The sequence below is a fragment of the Bos taurus genome, chromosome 5 (genome assembly GCF_002263795.3).
Source record: "Bos taurus isolate L1 Dominette 01449 registration number 42190680 breed Hereford chromosome 5, ARS-UCD2.0, whole genome shotgun sequence".
NCBI lineage: Eukaryota > Metazoa > Chordata > Mammalia > Artiodactyla > Bovidae > Bos > Bos taurus.
This window is the reverse complement of record NC_037332.1, coordinates 30,292,832-30,316,570: the sequence shown is the minus strand read 5'-3', so window position 1 is coordinate 30,316,570 and position 23,739 is coordinate 30,292,832. Positions and strand designations below refer to the sequence as shown.

Genomic DNA, 23,739 nt, shown 5'->3' with positions numbered 1-23,739 from the left:
CAGGATGGGGTGCCTTGAGTTTTGTGGGTTCATTGTTTATTAGTGAATTTAAAACATAAAAGCAAGAATTAAAGCATAGGAAGGAAAAGTTCCGGTGACTCAAGTGGTCAATTATGTAGCTCACCCAGGACCTTCTAAGAGGATGGCCTGGCATCACCCTTTCTCTTGTTGTGTAGCTTATTTATTTGAGATGATTATCTTTGAAGGGAATGTCGGCAACCAAAAGCTTAATGTCAGGCACTTAAATTATTAGCAGAAAAACTAATTGTCAGGTGCTTACACTACATGTAATTTAAGATTTATTCATTTTTCTATTTTAAAGACTTGTGAAAAATTTAATGAAAAATTGCAGAGATTCATCAGGCTTCTCTCTGAGAAAATATCCCAACAGTTAGTCCATAGATTCCTCTGTTTAATGCTTGGCCAACATCACAGAATCTTTGAGTAAATGTTATCAATAGATAGTAACATGACAGACAACAAACAAAAAGAAATAGAAGTCCTTATTGCTTTTCAGTGTTTTTTGGCATGGAAAGGTAAGCTTATTTTTTTATTGGAATGGTCATATGACCCCTGGCAGAGGAAGTGACAACCCACTGCCGTATTCTTGCCTGTAAACTCCCCTGGACAGAGGAGCCTGGCAGGCTACAGTCCATAGGGTTGCTAAGAGTCAAGACACGACTGACCACTCATGCCGTCATATGATTCCCCACACACTGCACTGTGGGTTTCTTATGATCACCAATGAGTGATTCAAGAAACAAAGCTTGTGTAAAGGGATGCTAACCATTCTTACAGGAAATAGAAGTGCCATCCTGATGTGCTAGCTCATAGTAACACTAAAAAGTCTAATGATTATGGTACTGTTTTTCCTTGCTGAGAGTGTCCTGTGGCGCTCTGCTGTCTCATAATAAAGATTGTAAGCTGCAGAAAGCTTACTTGTTTGCTAAGCTCTTTTAATAAATATTTTACAAGCTTCGTCAGTTAAATTTGTCATCTGACGGACAGTGTCTGCATCTTAAGGTGATTCAGCAGCAGAGGAGAGGTGATAATACTGAACTCAAGGCCTGGCAGCTCCTGTCTCAGATGTGCTTTTGTTTTGCCTTTTAGGTATTCCAAATGCTGCTAGAGTTCTTGGAGCAAAATGTTTGCCAAGGTTTGGGAAATGCTTTCTTAGCAAAAGTGTTGCTACCCCACAATAGTTGTATCTTCTCTCTAGTCTGGCACTTTGGAATTAATATGCCGACCAAATTTGTTACAAATCTGTGTATTAACATCATGCATAATGATTATCAAACCTGTTCTTTATCACTTCACTATAAAGGATTTTACTCCTTGAGAAAATGTCCCTGCCTTATACTTTTTTGAATATCTCACTCTGTAGTCTCCATATTAAATACTTTGTGCTAACATAACAACATATAGAGCTAAACTGAGTTGAGTTTTTTTTTTCCTATGTGTGTGTGTGTATGTGTATATATATGCATATGTGTGTGATTAGTTTTACAACCAGAAACAAGAGAACTTTTATTAACCCTGTAGTTATACACGAGTTCAAAAGGAGAAATTAGAACGAATTTCAACCATGAAGAGAGTTGGAACATTTTATGTTTGTACAGATAGTAAAGCTTTAGTTTTTTTTGTTTGTTTGTTTTGTTTTTTGCCACTACTAAGCAAAACTGATGTGGTAAGGAAAATTATTTGTATCCAGAGGTTTAATACTAGGGCAGCGTATTATCTCATGTTCATTGAAGATGGTGGGCTCTCTTATAAGGACATGGAAAAGCTTTCCCATGCTTACAAACCATCTACATTTATAGTGGAGAAAATTCTAATTGCCTGTTTAATATTCTTTTTCGATAAAAAAAGCCTTCCAGAAACCTTTGATTCCATCTTTTCTGGATTATTATTAAACATTTATCCAAAATTAGCACCAGTATATGTGTCTTTTGACTGCTCTGCATTCTAAAGACTTAAAGTGCTAGTGGACTTGATAAGCAACTGTGCTAAAATGTTGAAGATCTATAAATCCTAATTGTGGTTAAATGTATTGGGCCCTCGCAGGGGTATTGCTTGGTAAAAATTCATTAGAAGCATAACTGACCAGTTTTATAGACCAGAATATAAAATAAAATATAAGTACATATGTAGAAATACGTAATTTTCATGAGGACTTATGCTTTAGCACAACTTACCAAAAAGTGTTTTGTAGTTTGCTACTGCCATCTACTGGTTCTCAACTCTTAAATGTCTAGCTACTGATTTACTGTAATATGTTATCAGTAGAAATAAAAGGGAATTAGATTCCTGTATTGAAATCTTTAAAATAGTCTTTGCTGAGGGCGAGATAAGATTTTCATGTGGTGTATACAGTGCTTATTTTGTAGTATGCTTTTAGGGAACAAACGCGTAAGTCTTTCTCCACTGTTAACACTGTGCCATTTTTGTGTTTGAGTTTCTGATCCAACATTCTTTCCCTTTGTCATCCCTTCCTAGTTTAATGGATCGGGAAGTGGCGTTGCTTGCTGAAATGGACAAAGTGAAAGCTGAAGCAAGTAAGATTGATCTTTATTAAAACTATTAACAGTTAATAAGTACCTGCCTCTCAATCCCCATAACAAAAGCTGAATGTAAATGCCACACTAAGAGTTTGTATATTTAGTTAAATAGTCTTGAGCAATTGTACTGTGCTGGCATAGGAATGCTTTCAGGTGAAACAACTTTATAATAGCCTGTTTATCAACATTTCCAAATTTTAATATTTTGAATATAGATTTCAATGTCTACATCATGGTATCTGCCACCTCAGCATCAGCTAAGGAAAATCGGTTATCTTGCAGGTGCCTGGGTTTTATTTTGTTTTTTCCTTCAGTGACTGAATAATTCCTTTGGGTTTTTTCCTACTTGGGAAAAAGCCTTTGGCATAATCAGAGACTTGACCAGGTTGCTTACAATATATCCCTGTCATTACCTCTTGCAGAACTTTGTTTTCTCAGTTTGTTGAAACTTCACTCAGTGTCTGTTATCCTTGGCTAGGGAAAAAGTCAATTAATTGAGGGTTCAGGATACCCATGACTAGGACTCTTTGAAAGATTACTAAAATAGATTCTGGAAGAACAGTCTAAGTCGAATAATTTGTGGGATTTTGTACAGAAGAACCCAGATAGCTGTTTTGGTCATTTCCGTTAAGGATTAGGTTAAAGATAGACAGCTATATGAAAAGAAGAGAATGTCAGCTGCACTTTGTACAGTGGCATTGATTTAGGGCTTTTCAGCAGTTTTTACCTTCGTGCATTGAATGCCAGATTTGTAATTAGGAAGGTTGTTTCTTTTAACCTGCTCTCAAACTGTTGAGAATGGATATAGGTTGAGATGACTCACAGTTAAATCATTTGTGTCTGTGGTCTTGGGCCAGAGGAGGCAGCTTTGAAGCACTGAATTGAGTTCAGTTTTGATCCATTTTAACCCACTCCAGTGTTCTTGCCTGGAGAATCCCAGGGACGGGGGAGCCTGGTGGGCTGCCGTCTATGGGGTCGCACAGAGTCGGACACGACTGAAGTGACTTAGCAGCAGCAGCAGCAGCAACAAAGTGTTGGATACATAGCAGAGGTGCTATCCATTGTTTTTCAGAGATGAGATATCACTTAAATTGAGTGGTATATCCTGAAATTTCTAGTGACAGTTTCGGTCCATTCTTGTACCGATGTATTCTCTTTTTGAAGGTGAAGTTTCAGAGAGGAAAAAAGTCCTTACTGTTGAGAAGAAGGTGCTTTTTAAAATACATCTTTTATAGAAAAATTTTAACATATTTCAAATAGAGAGGCCGATATAATTACCACCCCCCCAGCACCCAGCCTTAACCAATTATCAATTCATGGCCAATCTTTTAGTATCAAATTAAGAGCTACAGAGTTTTGCTCAAATTTGTCAATTTTATATCAGTATCTCCTTGCTCCCATACTAAAAATCCTAGTTCTCAATGACACTAATGTAATTACTCTTTTACCAATAATATCAAGTTTCTTTTTTCTTTTTTATGTGTTATAGTTTTATTAATTATATATTCATAGTACTTCACAGTTTAGGGTTTTACACACTCATTCATATCTGATCTTAGCATCAACCTTATGGGAGATTTAGGTTTTCTGACTTTTTAATTTTTTTCATTTCATAAATGAAAACACTAGTTCCTTGGAAAAATGTGACTTGTTCAAGATCATATACTTAGGCTCTCTGAATTATATGCTATGTGTAGAAATCTGTACTTGACACATTTCTCCATCTTGATATTTGTAATTTTATCTTAGAATCCTAGAATGCTGAAGCTGAGAGAAAGTGAATTTGATACAGATGACTAATAGATTTTATCTTGGGATCCAGACCAATGAATCGTTTGTATTTGTTGGGCCTTTGTGTTGAGAAACTTTCGTATGCATGTTCCTAATCTATTGCAAAAATATGCCGTATTGCTTAACCTGACGGGTATGAGCAGCCCATCCACATTTGTGGCAAATCAGACTGAGAAAAACTACTAAAGACATTCCAGCTCTCTGTAACACTGGATGTAGCTCCTCAAAAATTCTTTTTTTTCTAACATAAATTTGGCTAATTTCTCAGTAGGTTACAGGATTCTGTGCATAACAGTTAGGAATTGAGTTTAACTGCATGCCACGGAATGGCCTAAATAAATGTGAGGTTCTTTTTCTCTCATGAAATGAAACGTCCAGAGGTAAGCAGTCCAGGGCTGTAGGGCATCTCCAAAATGATATGAGGGACCCAGGCTTCGCCATTGTTCTCCCCAGCCAGCCTTACAGGGCGTCTGTCCTCTGTAGTCCCTGGCTCTTTACTCTGAGAGACTTTTTATTGTCTGTTATCCTTTGTGGCCATACCTGATTTATGCACCTCGGAGCAAACTGAAGATGATGCTTTTTTAAAAGCAGTAAAACAGACTTCCCTGGCGGTCCAGTGGTTAAGACTTCAAGCTTCCACTGCAGGGGGCTCAGGTTCCATCCCTGGTCAGGTAACTAAGATCCACAGTGTGGCCGAAAAAATTTGTTTCTAATTAAAAAGTTTAAAAAGTTATTCTATGAAAAAAGGCTGTAAACAATCTAAATATGCATCATTAGGGAACTTGAGTATTGTGGTATTCCATATAGGCAGAGAGTATATTAGGAAATATACATGAAAAATTGTTGTCAGTGGTTGCTTCCGGGGAGGGGAACACAGAGTCAAATGGAAGTTTTGATTTATTTATTTGGCTGCACCAGGTCTTAGTTACAGCATGCAGGGTCTGTAGTTGCAGTATGTAAACTCTTGGTTGAAGCTTGTGGGATCTCGTCCCTGACCAGGGACCATACCCATGCCCTCTGCATTGCAGAGTCTTAACCACTGGACCACCAGGAAAGCCCCAGTGTACATGCTTCTTAATACATTTTTTTTAACTGGGAAGAGGAGAAAGAAAAATGACAAATGATTTATGAGTCTTTATGAGTCATAAAAAGTGTTTACCATATAAACTGCCTTCAGAGTTCCTCAAGAAGGTGGAAACTAGACCTTTGGTATTTTCACTTTCTGGGTGGGTGGGCAGCTAAGCCTTTGGCTGTGCAAGTACACACTGCAAGGCCTATATTTCCAGTCCTTCTTTGTCCTATTTAGCAGACCATAAGAGTCATGCTCCCTTTCCCTCTACAGTGGAAATTTTGCTTAGCCGTCAAAAGAAAGCCGAACTTCTAAAGAAAATGACTGATGTGGCTGTTCGGATGTCAGAAGAGCAGTTGGTCGAGCTCAGAGCTGATATCAAGGTAAAACTTCCTTCTCTTTTCTGCCTTTCTTCTTACCCTCGGGGACTAAAGTAGCAAATCTCCATAATTCATGGCGATATTTAATATATTGAACTCATGACCCCTTCTTCCCAAACCTGGCCCTTTTCCAAGTTCTCTTGCTCTGTAAATGGTACTGTCATCCACCCAGTGTCTAAAGTGGAAACCTTAGGAAGTTTCTCCTTTTCCCACAATTAAATCTATCAGCAGACCCTGTCCATTTGACCTTCTGCACAGTCTCCGATCTGACCTTTTCTCTTTGTCTCCACCACTACCATCATGATCAAGCTACTGTGATCTCTTGCTTTGAATTCTGTAGTAGCCTCTTAACTAATTCCAGTTTTCCACTTGGCCACCACCTTGCCGTCCTCACCTGTTCATATCTGTTCCTCACACTACAGACCCTGCTTCAGACTTCCCATTGCTTTCAGAATAGTCTCTAATCCTTAACGGCCTGTAGGGCTCCATATGGTCTGGCCCTACTGCCATCCTTTGCACATTGTCCCCCTTGGTCCCAGTGCTTCGGCTGTGCTAGCTCTCCTTTCCACAGGCATACCTGTTCCCTCCTGTCAGGGTTGTTGCACATGCTTTCCCATCTGCCCAGAACATTCTTTTCCCTCCTTTCTCCCCGACTCCCCCCCAACCCCCTACCCGCGCCATTCCAGCTCACATCTCATTCCTGATCTCCTCAGCCTTTCTGGCTTTCCTGTCACATCCCCTGTTTGTGCCTTCCTAGCACGCTTATAATTGTATGTGTAGTTGAGTAACCTGTCTTCCTCACTCGATAGGCACTACTGTGTCTGCAGAGCCCTGGCATAGTGCCTTGACACCTAGTAGGTATTCAGTAGACATTTAAATAGTTGGTTGGTCAGTTCTGATTTTATAAGAGAAAAATGAGCAGTTTGAGATATTGGTTATATTGTAAATCTGTCTATAAAGATTACTTGGATTCAATACTCAGACGTTTTAAATTCTTACGTAAAGAATAGTATTTCTGAGACTAAGATGGGAACCCGAGAGAGGCTGGGTTAATCATGGGTAGTTGTAGACACTGGCATTCTAATTAATTGTTTCTCAACTGTGAGCTGTATGAACCATGGGAGTTGGCTTTCTCTACTCCCAAGACCTAACTCTGCTCTTTCTGAAGTGTGAAATTTACTGCCATATTTAAGAGGAATACTTGCTGGGGAGATTTTATAACAGCCTTTGGGAAATAAAAGCACAGACAGAAGGTCATCTGAGACCTTACAGGCATCCCAGTACCATCCTGACCTGGTCTTTCATGCAAACCTATATTGTGTTATCCCCTTGCTCCTTCCCCTTAGACTATACTGGGGAGAAATAGTGAAGCCAGCAATGTAAGTTTTAAAGTACCATTTTCTGGTTAACTAAGGCTATTTTGCTAAATTTTTTAGAGAGTCTTCCTCGTATTGATGCCAGTCAGTCTCATTCAACTATCTGGGAGAAGCCGGAAACCCCTTTGGAATTAGATAAGAATTCTGGCTCTCATAGGCTTCATCTGTTCCCCTTCCCACGTGGTTGAAGAGCTGCTAGAAATATTTCTGCAGGCTGACTAAGGATCTGTTTCTCCACGTTTTCAGTGTACTGAAGTGGGTGCTGTGCAATTTAAATGTCTTATTTCCAGATCATTTTATTTCCGTCATTCCTGTTATGTCTTTGGCTCAGCAAACCCTAGAATTTGCTTCAGAATTAATCTCAGACTGATATTACATGTCTGAAGGCTTTGTTACAGAGATTCATGAGCTTTCCTGAGCCACAATATACCCTGAAGCTTTAGGACTTCAAGGCCCAAAGCTAATTGTTACTCCTTCTCTCCCATTTATTGCTTCTAGGTGCATCCCAAGGATTGTGATGCATTTGATTCTACCCCTTGAAAATCCAAAGTAGAATTAGGACAACCCCAGACAGAGGACTGCTCTGAGGAGTTCAGTTCTTCTAAATTATATCTAGGCCTTAACTTTTCTTTCTTATTCTCTTTTTCATCTGAAAAAATGATTCCAGGCTACCTTAGAAATTGTTTATTGAAATAGACCGCAGAAGCATTTTATTCCTGACATTTTTCTAGTCCCACTATTTCTATAGTATAGTTAGTTTTTGACCCAAGAGGTTGGTTACTTCTCGGCTCAGTCTGCTTAAAAGGATTAAATTACTTGCAGCACAAACTCTTCTGATTTGCAAAGCTGACTTTTCACATGAATGATTTTCCAACTCAAGAAATTGTTCCTATTTCAAGGACTAACAAATCCTACTTTGTATAAAGAGGTGCAGTGGGTTTCCTAAGGACGTTTCTATTAAAGAACACCAAACCATTTATTTAAATGGAATCATTGTAACTATGGACATTTTTGCTGCCTCTGCCTGTGTATATAATGGAGCAGTGTGAAGAGTAGCCAACAGTGGAGAGAAAGATGGCCCTCCATCGTGAGTTCCTTCTCCTTCCTTCAGTTTCTCTTAATTTACACCTAATGACCATCATACAGCATTTCATAAAGCTCCCAAATAAACTTATCTTTAGACTCTTAAAGAAAATGGCTGGATTTTGTCAGCCACCCAGCATTGGTAATATATGGCCACTTAGTGAAATTTGAAGCACAAAAAGAAATCAGTTGAAAGTAATCCTGTTTATCTGTTTATAGTTGGTTTAGTCGCTAAGTCGTGTCTGACTCTTGTGACCCCGTGGACTGTAGCCTGCCAGGCTCCTCTGTCCATGGCATTCTCCAGGCAGGAATACTGGAGTGGGTTGCCATTTCCTTTTCCAGGGGATCTTCCTGACCCAGGAATTGAAGCCAGCTCTCCTGCATTGCATAGCAAGCTAGAAATCCGTACATTGTTTGTCTCATCTGGAGGTTTGTCTTTGTCTTTTCTCCAGCACTTTGTTAGTGAACGTAAATATGATGAGGATCTGGGACGAGTGGCCCGATTCACCTGTGATGTAGAGACCCTGAAGAAGAACATTGATTCATTTGGACAAGGTGAGATGGTGAGAGATTCAGGGTGCCGGAGACGGTGAGGAGAAGACCACCCTCTCCTAACTAGAGACTGAAGTGCCAATTGGCTTCTTCCCTGACTCTCGCTCCCTCTTGGGTTTTGGTTTGCTTGCTTGCTTACTTTTATGAAAAGGGACTCAGACACTTAACAAGTCAGTGAACACAGATGCTTTGAGCTCTGAGGATGGGCATTTCCCAGCTCCCTAAATTTGTGGTTGTTTTTTCATCATTTTCTGCTGAGCTGAGAGGTGGTTGGCTGCAGTGTAAAGAGCATGTGCACTGGAGTCAGACCAGGTTTGAATCCCCGTGTCTATACTCTATATGCTGCCCTCAGTTTACTCCTCTCCAAAATGGAGGTAACACTACCTGCTTTGCCTGGCACATAACGGTGGGGGGGCGAGGGGGGGCGGGGGCTGAGGAGGCGGGAACAGAGATACCTCTAAGATGAGCGCTGGTAAGTGATGCATCAGTCAGACCCAGAGACCCTAAGCTCAGCTCTTCTGTTCTTTAAGTCTCGGCGTAAAAGTGAAATAAATGTTGGACTTAGGGCAGTGATTGTGAACTCAACACTAGCCCAGGCTTAAAACCAAGGAAATAAAATCTAGGGACTACTTTTAAACTATTGAATTCTGACAAAATTTGAAAATGTTAATATTTTTCAACTAGATTGATATTTTGAATTTGGAGTTACATTTGCAGAAAGAACCTTAGGAAGGAAGATAGATATTTGTTGTGAAGACTAGTTCTGTTCATACGTAACTCATCTTGCATGATTCAAATGTTTAAAAAAGAATTTAGCTTTTCATTTAACTTTTTCTTTCTTTGCGAGGTTGGTACTTTAGAAATGTTCCTTGCATAGGAAACTGAACATATGGCCCATACTATTGTTCCTAGGCTTAGTCAGCCACTGGAGCCAAAGCCAGGCGTTGAGGTGGTAGGAACGCCAAGAAATCGTTAGTTGGTGGGGGGATGGGCCACTCTGACGGATTGTTACAAAGCCCTGGGGATTTGGAAGGCGTGGAGGAAGAGGGCAGAAGGGAGGTTTTCCTTCCTGTTACCTCCTTAAAAGCTTAGCTTTACAAATACTCAGACAGTTCTTTATCCTAGATTGCTCATTGTGAAATGGAGAAACAGGGAGAAATTACCAGTCATGCTCTTCTATCACATGACCACATCTTTCTCATGTTGCTGTCTCAGTGTCCCATCCAAAGAACAGCTATTCGACCCGGTCTCGATGTAGCTTGGTTGCATCTGTGTCTTTGAGTAACCCGTGCGACGCCTCTGCTGCTGCTGCTTCCACCTGCGCCTCTGCTCCCAGCCTTACAAGCGCTAACAAGAAGAACTCGGCACCGGGAGAGACGCCTGCAACCACAGCAAACTCCGGTGGCCGATCCTACCAGCCTCACCGAGAGGTAACCTAGCTTCCACTGAGCGTGTTAGGCAGAAAAGCTTTTAAACCAGGTTGTCACAGTTTAAACGCTGACAGCTCAGTACATGACCCGCTTCTCTTTATGCCCCTTCCACATCTATCTTGAATCCCTCCAGCCTCAGTTAGTTCCAAAGAAAGGGTTTGGTGTGTATGTTCCAGTTCACCAGCCAGTTTAGATTTCCTGTTGCCAGGACTACTGACTTTCTGATGTTGGCAGTGATCCTCGCTGTCGTAGGCAGTAGTCTTGCCTGGTAATTGGTCACACTGGGAGTCGTGCACCCATCTGGAGGTGGAAAGCACCACAGTGGCAGGTTCGCCAGAATGCGTCTGAAGCAGCAGCTCCCTGGAAGCACAGGGAGAGCATACCCAGGAGAGAGAGAGAGCATGAACCAGGTAGGGCAGGGAGCAGACACTAGAAAGTTGAAGCAGAATCCATAGTTGCCTTTCCTTGATTTGAAGGAGATACCATAAGAGCCATCCAAGGCAGTGCTGTGAATTAGCCTGAAGTAAGTAATTCTTCAGAGTGGTATTACATTGGAATTGGAGGACAAAAATAAAATCCTGTGCCATGAGCTCTCCGGGTTGTACTGTGAATGTGTTAAATGTCACAGCAGCGTGATTTAATTTGTGGTTCATGATATATAGCAAAGTAGAGCATAGTGAGGCGTATATTATTATTCAAATGTTCATTATCTTTACAAATAGTTTATGATCTACAAAATTCGACATGTGATAAGACACTTGCCCAGTTGAGGGCTTATAATAGCCCCAGAGAATGCTCTTTCTTCCTCAGCCCAGCTAAAGAAAAGCTCTTCAGGGGCGAGGACCCTGAGGTGAAAGGCAGAGGGGAGATAGCGAAAGATTTATGAGTTCTCATTAGGTCTAGGTTGGATCGGCTGACCAAATTCTGTGAGTATTGAGAGAACCGAGTCCCAGGCATGGGATACCACTGCTAGGCTTTCAGAATATTCCTGTGCACGGAACTGGCACACCTGGGGTGCCCTTATACCACTGTGCTCTGAACATTGTATTCTTTTATCCTTAGGCATTGCCGGGAAACAGACGAGGAGGACAAGGCTACAGGCCACAAGGCCCAAAGTCCAGTGACCCCACGAACCAAGGGCGACATGACAGCGTGGGTCGTTACAGAAATAGCTCGTGGTATTCATCTGGTTCCAGGTACCAGAGTGCTCCACCCCAGGCACCAGGAAACACTAGTGAACGGGGCCAGGCTCACTCTGCAGGGACCAATGGGACTGGAGCCAGCATGGAGCCCGGCCCACCCAAGCCCTCATTCAGGAAGGGGCTCCCCCAGCGCAAACCTAGGACCTCTCAGCCTGACGTTGTGAACTCCTGAGGAAGATTCCAGCCGGTCTCTCTCTTCTTTCCCACACAATTCAACTTGGTAACTGGACTTTAGGAAACTTACAGTTAGATTTAATAACAAAAAGAAGTTTACGCATATCACTTTTTATGCCATTCTAAATATTTTGCCATTCTAAATATTTTGGTTTCTTCTCTCCTCGTTTCCTCTTTACCGTTTTTTGGAAGGGAAGCGTTTTTTTTTTTTTTCTTTCCCTTGACCTTTCCCGGTGAGATGGATTGATTCTGATTGGTCATTTCCACCAGAAATCACAGGCAACTGTTGCCAGGTTTCCCAAGGGTAAGCAGTGTTCTTCCCGGGGCTCCGGGCCTTCCGGAGGCCTGAAGAAGCCATCCTCAGCCAGCCCAACTGTCCAGGCGTTCAGGAGAAGATGGATCACGGCTGCTCTTGCTACCTTTCTGTCACAGCAGGAGCCGCACGTGCCTGTTGGGTTCCCTGTAAACAACAGTGTGAGCAGGAGAGGCAGCGAGGGGGTTGTGTACAGCCCTGAATTGGCCAGAAAAGGGGGGATTGAATAGGTGAAAATGGAAGAACCCTGGGACGCATTTGAGAATCTGCCTGTGCTCCTAAGCTGTGCCTGAGACTGACACTCAGATCGCGGTTTTAGTCTCTCGCTTGGCACCATGGCTTAACCTGCGGTTTCTTCCATATGCCCAAGCCTTGTTTTCTATGACCTTAGGCTGCAAACCAGTCTAGGGAAGTCTATGGGAAAGTAGCATTAATTCAAGGGAAAAAAGTATTTCTTCATTACAGTGTTTGAAGATTTTTGTTGCTATTGTTCTTCCTCTTTCCTGATTCCCATTCTGACCCTGAACCAAATTTATAGCAATATAATTAGTGTTAATCTAAGGTGTCAACCATCCAAAAATTGCTGCAGTCAATCTTTAGAGTTGAATAAATAAAAACAATTGCATAAATGTTCCCACGTTTGTTTCACCGCAGGAAGCGACTTCATTTCATTACTGTTTTTCTCTGGGCCTCATGGGATAGAAGTCACTCAGACAGCTTGTTTGGGGCTTCAGTGAGGGTATCCAGTTCCTCAGTCATTTTTCCACTGCTTTAGCTTCAGAACCAAGTTAAATACAAAAGTCAGGGTGAGCAGATGCAGCTGTTTCTTTTGGGAAGAGGTCTATAGGAGACGGAAGGGTAACTTTCCAAAGGAGAACCTACCAGCTCTGAAAAATCAACTGCCAGTAGCTCCACCAGGCAGCCAGAGGCTCTGTCTACACCCCTGTTCTCCACCCTGCCCTTCACAGGAATAGCGGACGTCACTACGTAACTGGGTTCCTGCACGTACCAGGTGGTGCTGGTGTCAGACTCCCACCCGTGGCCGCCCCAGCCTCTATGATTTAATAACACAGAGCTTTTTCTTCTCAGGGTTTGTTCTCCCAAGTCTGCCGCCCAGGCTGTAAGTGGCAGTGGTGCAGAACCTAGCTGCCTCGGGGCTTCCCCTGGCCCTTTGGCTGAAGCTGAACTGCCAGGGTTCAGGTTGGTTGCACAGACTGAGTGAGAAAGAGTGTGTGTGTGTCTTTCAGGAAAGAAAACAGTAGTCAAGGAATACTGGGAAGCCATTTTCTAAGGGGCTGGCTACCTCATTTGGGGGAATTTACCCAACAACACCATCCGCCTGCTGTTATTTAGGGAAAAAGTCCTGCTTCTTTGATTAATTGGTCACCTACACTTTATAGGAAATCCAGAGATTGAAGTGGCCTTGAAGGATTATGAGGTCTATCCCTGTATCCAGGCAAGAATGTATTTAACCACCTAAACAGATGGGCAGCCACATGTTTGTCAAAACTGCCTTGAAGTTGAAATTAAAATCTCCTTATAGAAAAACATTTGAAGATTTTTTTCTAGGACCACAAAAAGTTTGAAAATTATGAAGCTTTTTTTTTTTTTTACACATTGTTTTTAATTATAAAAGTGGCATTTAAAATATCAAATAGGGACTTCCCTGGTGTCTGGTGGTCGAGACTTCACCTTCCAGTGCAGGGGGTGCAGGTTTGATCCCTGGTCTCATGGCCAAAAAACCGAAACATAAAAGCAGTATTGTAACAGATTTAATACAGACTTTAAAAATTGTCCACATTAAAAAAAAAATCTTTTAATAAAATAAAATATCAAATAATGCAGAAATGTAAAGGGAAAAAAAGTTTTCCATGTTCCCATTCTCTCCTCGGGGGTAATGACTGTTAATAATTTGGCATATATCCTTACAACGCTTTTTCAAAGCATATATGTACATATACACATACATACATAGGCTTTTAATTTTTGGTTTTGTTTTTTATTTAAGGAGCCTACTATATGCATTCCACCATTCTTTTTTTAGATAACATGTCTATACCATAATTAATTTAGGATCTCATGTTGTAAATATTTGGAGAAGGCAATGGCACCCCACTCTAGCACTCTTGCCTGGAAAATCCCATGGACAGAGGAGCCTGGTGGACCGCAGTCCATGGGGTCGCTAAGAGTCGGACACAACTGAGTGACTTCACTTTCACTTTTCACTTTCATGCATTGGAGAAGGAAATGGCAACCCACTCCAGTGTTCTTGCCTGGAGAATCCCAGGGACGGGGGAGCCTGGTGGGCTGCCGTCTATGGGGTCGCACAGACGTCTATGGGGTCGGACACGACTGAAGCGACTTAGCAGCAGCAGTAGCAGTTGTAAATATTCTGCTCCTAAATTTGCCAGTTTGACTTTCTTCAGTGAAGACAAGTTAGGTTTATCTTAAGTTTGAACTGTGCAGCTCATCCTTTGCTACCCATGACAGCTCTTCTTCCAAGAGAAGGGAGGCTCTGCATCCTGGGCAGTTCCTGCTGTGTGTGCAGAAACATTCTACCTGATCATCATGTTTCCTTCCCTTTCTGTTTTGTCCTACAGATCAATCTCGTGTCCTTTCCCAGACTACGAGATAGGACTGAAACTTGAGGTTTAGCTTTGTCAATTACGTGCCACTTGAGAGAGAAGATTTGAATTAACATGGCTTCTTTAGGTACATCAAATATCTAATGGGCCCCTTATTTACAGCAGTTTTTTTTAATTCACTTTAAAAAAACCTAATATAGGCTCATTTTTTTCAAGGTACGAAAGGATACATTATGTGAAAGTAAAAAAATTCTTGGCTACCTTGTCCCACTCCCCAGAAGAAATTACTGAAAAGTTTCTTATATAACTTACCACAAACTTTCTAAATCCAAACATGCAAATACATATTTTCTGTCTTTTACATAAATGTAAATCATATTATGCATATTCCTAAACAACTTGCTTTCTTTTCTTAATTTGTCCTTGCTTTTTATAACTAGCTTCTGTTTGGCTTTAAGAACAATCAATATATGTGAATAGTTTTTTGAAAAAAATAAACTTAAGCAGTTCAAATGGATATATGATGAAAATAAGCTTCCATCCCACTCTAGACTATGGATTCCCTCTCCAGAGGCAACCGCTGTTAAGTTTTTGTCTCCCTTCAGAGATTTGCTATATTGATACACATATATCAGAAGAATGTGCACTGCTTAGGCCTCTTAACATTAGTATACATAAATATACCTGGTCTTTTTATGGTTGCATTGTATCCCATTGTATAAATTCATCATAATTAGTTCAACCAGTCCCTAATGATGATTTTCAGTTTTTTACTATTACAAGTATTGCTCAAATGCTCTCTTAATACATATATCACTCATAACATGAGAGTATATCTTTAGGATAAATTCTAGGAGTGGAATTGTTAGACCATACAGTTACTGATAAAGTACTCTTAAAAGATGCATGAGTTTACACTCTTAGCAACAATGTTTGGGAGTGCTTTTTATAGTTGCTGAGCTGGAAGCTAAGGAGATAACTAAAACACAGCCTCTCGTGGGGCTGGTAAACTACTTGGGACAACTGACATATATAGATAAAACAATACAAGGTAATAAATAGTATTGCATTGAAGAGCCTTGCTGTCACCTGTGAGAGAAATGGAGCAGCACTACTCACAGGGCCTGTGCTTCAACTGATCTATACCAGTGGGTGATCAGGCACTTGTTCAGTGGTTCAGAATCCTAAACCAAGGGTATAGTCTTGTGAGTATGAAGGTATGTATGGAGTACAACAGGATGAACTATTTTGGGTTGGGAGTGGCCTGGAAAAGCCACGACACATGGTTATCAATCTGTGAGCCTCTGCTTTTGGAGAAGGTCTTTAGAGTAATGGCTTGTTGTCCTGGAATTCCTGCCATCTGACTGAACAAAGTGAGGGTTTGTCTTGCCTAATACACAGGTTTCATCCCACCTTATCCCATCTGAGGAGAATTATATCCACAGGGAAGCGCACTTCATGGAAGAAACAGGTATCCAAAATGGTACATGTTTGGAGGTCAGGAACTAATTCAAGGAAATATTTTGTCAGTATTTTAACCAGTTCAGAGTACCAGACCATAACGCTAGTAGCCAGAGCAACATACTATAAAACTAGCCCAGCTAGACTTCCGGTAGCTTTAGCCACCTGAACGTATTCTTTCCTTTAAACATTGAGGTACCTTCTGGATTCTAGGCACTCTGCTGAGTTCTGAGGCCAAGAGGTCCCAGCTGTTTCCTCACTCGCTTTGCAGGTACAGGAATGAGAGCTCTTATCTGCTCTTTAAACAGAAGCAGTGTCTGGTGGCCAGGCAGTGCGATAGAGTGGAAAGACCCTGGAATTTTGATACATATGCATATGTGCTAAGTCGCTTCTGTCATTTCCAACTCTGCAACCCCATGGACTGCAGCCCGAGAGTCTTCTCTGTCCATGGGATTCTCTAGGCAAGAATACTGGAGTGGGTTGCCATGCCCTCCTCTGCAGGATCTTCCCCACCCAGGGATTGAACGCACACCTCTTCTGTGTCTCCTGCATTGCAGGCGGATTCTTTACCACTTGAGCCACCTGGGAAGCCCTTTGAGACATACATTTGGATTTTAATTCTGGCTTTATAACTTGGTAGCTATGTGGTCTGCTAACCTTGGACAAATAGCGTCTCTGAACCTCTTCCTGAACTGGGAAGTGAAGACAATGGTCACTGCTTCACAGAGGGGTAAGGGAGGTATCAAGCAGGTGCTGGAGAGCAGGATTCTCATGTCCAGGCTAACCTGTGACAAGTTAAACATTCACTAACTCTTTACTTTTCTGTCTCTCCTGCCCTGTTAAAAATCGCATGAAAGACTTCCCCAATCTCCAGCCATACAGACCTAATTAACCAAAAGAAAAAATAAATAATAATACTTGAGTCATCCTATTCCTTGCAGAGCTTTTCTCCTCTGAGTGTATACCCCTCCAGCACATCCGTCCTGACAGCTGTCAGGAAAGCACCGCCCCCCTCAGATGCCCTCCTGTTCCCTGCCCCCCTGTTTCTGAACTACTCAGGGTGACAGCCCAGATGCTGATGGTACCAACCAGGACAAACAGGGAGCGAGGCTGTGGCAGCATCTCCCTGGGGACAGCCAGGGACTGTCATTTCCCCACGGGTGCCGAGGGAGTTTCCTTACCTACACTGTGACTCCCTACCAGGGGAAACGCTAGCTGAAGATTTTTCTGGGTGAGGAAACTCACCCACCATCACCACCAGCAGCACAACTGTTCTCCAGCCCACCCGCCCCTTCACAGCCGTCAAAACAGCAGGAACAAATACCACCCACTCTGATTCCCCAGGGAAAAGTCAGGTCTCCTTTTTATGTCTCTCTTCAACTTAACCCAGTTAGGCTTTCTCTGTAACTAGATTTCAAACAAACCCATTTTCTGGTGTTGCTCAAACTCGCAGGTGAGATTGAGAGCATTTCGCAGACTCTCCCTTGGGAATCAAAGTGGGTGGGGCTTGTGGTCCACTGCAGTGTCTCCCCCACGGCCTGAAGTCCAGGTGGCTGTTCACAGTAGGTAACATCCAAAATGCCTGTGTGTGTGTGTGTGTGTGTGTGGTTCAATCATGTCTGATTCTGTGGCCCCATGGACTGTAGCCCACCAGGCTCCTCTGTCCATGGAATTCTCCAGGCAAGAATAATGGAGTGGGTTGCCAGTTTCTTCTCCAGGACATCTTCTGACCCAGGGATCGAACCCAGGTCTCCCACATTGCAGGCAGATTCTTTACCATCTGAGCCGCCAGGGAAGCCCTAAAAATGACCTAAAATAACCATTGTGTCACCTTTTAATAGGCTGTTTCTCAAAGGACAGGACAAGGCCCCCCCAGCAGCGTGGCATGATAGCAAACTGCCAGCTCCTTCACCAACTCCTGGTTCAGATCTGGTTCCCCCAGTTAACTAGCCATGTTAATTAGCCACTTAACTTTCCTTTTTAGAAAGTTTGTCATGGTTTCTTCATACTAGCTGGAACCCTCCACTAAAAGAAAAGGAATGGTCTAGAGTGAGACAGACACGGGGTGGCCAAGTACTGGAGGCCTCAGAGTATTCCAGAATGTTTTGGTGGGGGTGGGGAGCCTCTGTCGAGGCTGCATCTTGAGCTCATTTCAGTGGTCCCAGCACCCAGGGCCAGGGCAAGCGCAGGGGGACTTTCAGTAAGAATCATAACCACTTAACTAAGTTCATCTCATTCTCTCCACAATCCTCTGAGAAAGGTTCATTTCACAAATGAAGGAACTGATGCTGTTCGAGATTAGCACCTGTCCTCGGTCCCCACCCCAAGGTCACTCGGTGACAGAGCTAGAATTCAAACCCGGGCTAGTTTGACTTGAAAGCCTGAGATTTCCCCACCTCACAACACAGCCTGAGAAGGAGAGACCTGGGGACCTCCAGAAACGAGGTGGAGAGAGTGGGAAGCGGGGAGGGGAGGAGCCCCTGGACTCTGATCCGATAGCCACCTGTTCTCAACCCTGGCACACAGCAACCGACTCCGCCTGCGCTTGGGGGTGGGGTGGGGGCTTTCTCCATCTTTTGTGTCTTGAGCAATTTTTTCCTTGCTTTGCTCTTCCCTTCTCTTTCTCCCTGTTCCTTTTGTAGATAATACTCCCACAGGCCTCCCACGGCAGCTCCAAAACTCAGCCTCCTGAGTTTCTTGTTGTTGACAATGCCTCTGAGCTATCTCTGAACAGGGCTCCCCCACCCAACCTTAACCTCCCTTCCCTGTGACTCCCCACGGTGGCCAGTGAGTCAGGAGCTGGGGAAAGTGGAGAGGGAAAGATGACTAGGAGGAGCCCAGTGCTACCTGACCCACCCCACCCCATGCCCTGCCCTGTTTACTTTTCAACTCCTCCCCACCCCCACCATGCTGGCTCCTAAGTGTGGGCCCCTGCTCTGTGTGTGTGTGTGTGTGTGTGTGTGTGTGTGTGTGTGTGTGTTGTTTATTCTAGGTGGGAGGGTAGATGCAGGGAAGGAGGTGGAAGGAGGAGGCAAGGAATTCATCACTGCAGCCTCTATAAGGCAGATCTGGCAGGGAGACCTGAGGGACTAGGTGACATGAAAGGGAGTCAAGTGGGTTGAGACCCTATGCCTGAACACACTCATCTAGATGGAAAGGACACCTTCAATCAAGCCAGGCTAAAGGTCTTAATGACCTGGATAACCACCATGGTGTGATCACTAACCTAGAGTCAGACATCCTGGGGTGCAAAGCCAGGTGGGCCTTAGGAAGCATCACTACAAACAAAGCTAGTGGAGGTGATGGAATTCCAGCTGACCTATTTCAAAACCTAAAAGATGATGCTGTGAAAGTGTTGCACTCAATATGCCAGCAAATTTGGAAAACTTAACAGTGGCCAAAGGACTGGAAAAGATCAGTTTTCATTCCAATGCCAAAGAAAGGCAATGCCAAAGAATGCTCAAACTACGGCACAATTGCACTCATTTCACACACTAGTAAGGTCATGCTCAAAATCCTTCAAACTCGGCTTCAACAGTACTTGAACCAAGAACTTCCAGATGTTCAAGCTGTCTTGAGAAAAGGCAGAGGAACCAGAGATCAAATTGCCAACATGCATTGGATCATAGAGAAAGCAAGGGAATTCCAGAAAAACAGTTACTTCTGCTTCATTGACTATGCTAAATAAAGCCTTTGGCTGTGTGGATCACAACAAACTGTGGAAAATTCTTCAAGAGATTGGAATAACAGACCACCTTACCTGCCTCCTGAGAAACCTGTATGCAGGTAAAGAAGCAACAGTTAGAACCAGACGTAGAACAATGGACTGGGAAAATTGGGAAAGGAGTACATCAAGGCTGCATATTGTCACCCTGCTTATTTAACTTATATGCAGAATACATTGAGCAAAATGCTGGACTGGATGAAACAAGAGCTGGAATCAAGATTGCAGGGAGAAATATCAATAACCTCAGATAAGCAGATGATACCACCCTTACGGCAGAAAGTGAAGAGGAACTAAAGAGCCTCTTGATGAAAGTGAAAGAGGAGAGTGAAAAAGTTGGCTTAAAGCTCAACATTCAGAAAACTAAGATCATGGCATCCAGTCCCATCACTTCAAGGCAAATAGATGGGGAAATAATGGAAACAGTGACAGACTTTATTTTCTTGGGCTCCAAAATACTGCAGATGGTGAGTGCAGCCATAAAATTAAAAGATGCTTGCTCCTTGGAAGAAAAGCTATGACAAAACTAGACAGTGTATTAAAAAGCAGAGACATCACTTTGCCAACAAAGGTCCATCTAGTCAAAGCTATGGTTTTTCCAATAGTCATATATGGATGTGAGAGTTGTACCATAAAGAAGGCTGAGTGCTGAAGAATCGATGCTTTTGAACTGTGGTGTTGGAGAAGACTTTTGAGAGTCCCTTGGACTGCAAGAAGATCAAACCAGTCAATCACAAAGGAAATCAACCCTGAATATTCATTGGAAGGGTTGATGATGAAGCTGAAGTTCCAATACTTTGGCCGCCTGATGTGAAGAGGCGACTCATTGGAAAAGATCCTGATGCTGGGAAAGATTGACGGCAGGAGGAAAAGGGGACAAGAGAGGATGAGATGTTTGGATGGCATCACTAACTCAGTGGACACAGTTTGAGCAAGCTCCAGGAGATGGTGAAGGACAGGGAAGCCTGATGTGCTACAGTCCATGGGGTTGCTGAACACAAAAGGAAAGGGTTGGTGGCCACATCTCTATCCCATACATGTCCACACAAATTCTATGATGGGCAATGGCGGAAGCAGTTTAAAGCTCCAAACATGGCTGTTTCATTCTGAGATAAGAGTGATCATATGTTCAATTTATGTTAGTATGTTTTCCTCTGGAAATTGGGACCAACCAGGGCACCAAAGCGATATCAGAGGCATTGTGCCTGGAGCTGCTGGAGGAGACAGTGCATCTGAGACAAAATATTTAACCACTTTGCCTTAATGCTTTCCATCTGTAAATTGTCAATTATAACTGCAACTATTTCACAGAATTATGATAAAGATTAACAGGATAATCCAAGTAAATCACTCAGCACAGTGCTTTGGCACAAAGTTGATGTCAGGCGCTGTAATAGTACACACAGGTACTGTGTGGAGCGCCCACACGTTCCATCTACCGCCGACTTGCCCTGACCCACAGAGTCTGGTTTGGCTTCATTTTAAAATCAGCCCAGGATTATGAGCTTGAAGACTGAATGTCGTGAACACCTGGGCTCACACAGGTGACTCAAGGGCCATCTGGATCTGATGCACAACCCCAGATGACCAGTCCTTGTGAGTGCCACACAGCTAGCCTGGGGCTGTTTCTGGGTCCTCAGAGTGGGAGACGGCTATACTGGAGTGAGGTGGACTCTGCACCTCGGGTTAGGAGAGTGTCAGGGTTGGAACCTTAGCAGTAAACCAAACCAAAGCAAGTCTCTATCGCTGCCTCTTTACTCATCTGTGAGATGGAGTGTGAGTATCATCTATTCTGCATAAGTCACACGGCTCCCATAAGATTCAAAATCAGATAATACTTACATGATGCAACTGTCACCCACAACTGTCTGGATCCTTTACTCTCTTAATTTTCCTAACAACTCTCTGCGGTAGTTACTGTCCCCACTTCACAGAGGAGAAAATTGAGTCACACAAGGAAAATCACAACAGCAAGTGGCAGCACTATATTCAAACCTAGGTAAGTAGCCTGGCTCTCAAGTTAGGTGCTATCAACCATACTCCTCATCCTTTCAAAGTGAGACAGTTGGTAAATTGCACCCCCTCCTTAGCAGTACAGCTTGAACAGGCCCGGAGGGGCAAAGATGAGCCACGGGGGAGGAATTACTGTGCAATCCTGGACACAGGTGAGAGGGTGGGAGGGCGGGAGTCAGGAGCAAGATCTGCAGACTCCTTAGGGTCGCTCTTCCTGGGAGCAGGATTCCAGAATTCAGAGGACTAGGGGAGACAAATTCCTCCTGTTCCTCCCCTAGCACCAGCTCATTTTAATACAGGTGCCAGGGGCTTCGGCCCTTGTCGCAGATGAGGGGTGGGTGGAGCGGGAGACACTGTCTTTCCGATGCTGATGACTCTGGTTGTGTCTCCTTGGCGGGGCGGCGGGGGGTGGGGGGGTGGGGTTGCTAAGCCTTCCGCATCACTCGTTCGGGAACAAATTGCTGTTTTGGCCCCGGCGGTTCCTCTGGGCGCGGGCGGTAGCCGCGCTCGCTGGCAAATCGTGGGAGGGAGGAGGAGCGGCGCTGGCAGCGCAAGCCTGGGGGGACCGACGCAGCGCGGGAGGCCGGCGAGAGACTGCGGCCCGGGGCCGGGCTGCGCACCGCCCATGGTCGGCCCCTCCTCCCACCCCCTCGCTGGATGGGAGGGTCCCTCAACCACCGGCACCCGCTTCAGCGCAGAGCCTAGGGCTCTAGGACTGAAGGCTCTGGGGCAGAGGAGACACGGTTCTCTCACTCCCCGCTCGCAAAGACCACTAACACAGGACTAGGAAGTTTCCCCCAGCTTCTGACGGCTACCGTACCTGTATTTGCAACCTGGCCCTTCATCGCAGCCTGGAAGCGACAAAGGGTGACCGAAAGAAATGTAGGGGCAAGACAAAGGTTCTGGGGCGCCCCCATTCCCACACACCTGTTTTCCACTCCCTACCCCCTCCACCTCCCGATCACACACTAAAAGCGTCTAAATCTTATTTCCAGGACTGCCCACCCTCCAATTCCCTGACAGCTCCAGTCAGCCGCCGCTTCAGGCTGAGATGCACTTAGTGAAGGATTGATCCATTCCCCGGAGGGTAAAGTAGAGGCTAAGAAAGACTCGGATGCCCAGAAGCTGTGTTTAGACCCCCTCCACCAAATCTCCTTTCAGACTTCCCCTGCCCCACAGCTTCCGCCAACCACCGGTCTTCACCACCTCCGCCTGCTGGCCCAGCCCCCTTTCCCGTTACATTTTTCCTAAGGGAAAAGCATCTTCTAAAACAAGCAACCCCCGCTCAGCCCCCGCCTGAGCTCTCCCCAGGTCCCTCCGGGGGAGGAGAGGCTGCCAGGCTCTCTGAGCACCCCCTTGCTGCAGAGAAAGACGCCTCGCCCCTGCGGCTGAGTCAGCCCGAGCGGGACCAGGCGCTTGCCCGTCGTTCTCCGAAGGGCGGGCGGGGCGGCTTCGGGTGGCCCGGGCGGCCCGCTTGGCGCGGGGAGGGAGGGAGGGCGCCGCCTCCCAGGCCCCCACGAGGTCCCGAGGGGAGGGGGATCCCTCGGCGGGAGGCCTGTCCCTTTAAGGAGGCGGCCCTGCCTGGGTGTGCCCCGTCTCCATGGTTACCCCGGTGCTGGCGGCGGGCGCAGGAGAGAAGGAGGGAGGCTGCCGCTTCTCCCCGACAGACGGAGGGAGCTGCGGGGATCCGGTGCGGAGCGGAGCCCGAGAGGGAGCCGACCCGCAGCCGAAACGGGAGCTCCTGCTGCAGCCGCCGCGAGCGGAAGGTGCCGAGAGCACAGTGCGAGCGGAGCCGCGAGTCCAGGATTCGTGGGCTGCCAGGGCGCGAGGAGCAGCGCGCCATGCTCCGGGCCCCGACGGCGGGGACGCCCCCTTGCGCGCGGGCGGCTGGCAGGACCTGCGAGCCCGGGGTGGGCATCGCCCCCCGACGGCTGCGCTAGGGGGCGCGGGGCCCGGTGGGGGGCGGCCGACTTGGGCGCCCTCCCCCGGCGCTGAGCTCCCGCGCCCCGGAGGGATGGGGCGGGCGGC

The 23,739-nt window shown here is 44.9% G+C and overlaps 1 protein-coding gene across 7 annotated transcripts in view; it reads left to right on the top strand.

Moving 5' to 3' along the window:
* The window catches only part of SPATS2 (spermatogenesis associated serine rich 2), a 152,999-nt gene extending 140,434 nt beyond the window's left edge, over positions 1-12,565 (top strand). For 6 of the 7 annotated variants that reach the window (XM_024992229.2, XM_005206329.5, XM_024992228.2 and 3 more), the window contains 5 exons: positions 2,497-2,555; positions 5,692-5,801; positions 8,710-8,812; positions 10,025-10,239; positions 11,302-12,557. In XM_024992229.2, the coding sequence (XP_024847997.1) occupies positions 2,497-2,555; positions 5,692-5,801; positions 8,710-8,812; positions 10,025-10,239; positions 11,302-11,613 (799 nt within the window). In that variant the 3' untranslated portion in view covers positions 11,614-12,557. Of the gene's footprint in view, positions 1-2,496; positions 2,556-5,691; positions 5,802-8,709; positions 8,813-10,024; positions 10,240-11,301 lie in introns of all 7 variants that reach the window. The other variant, NM_001193175.1, reaches the window with a different exon arrangement.
* The last annotated feature ends 11,174 nt before the right edge of the window (positions 12,566-23,739 follow it).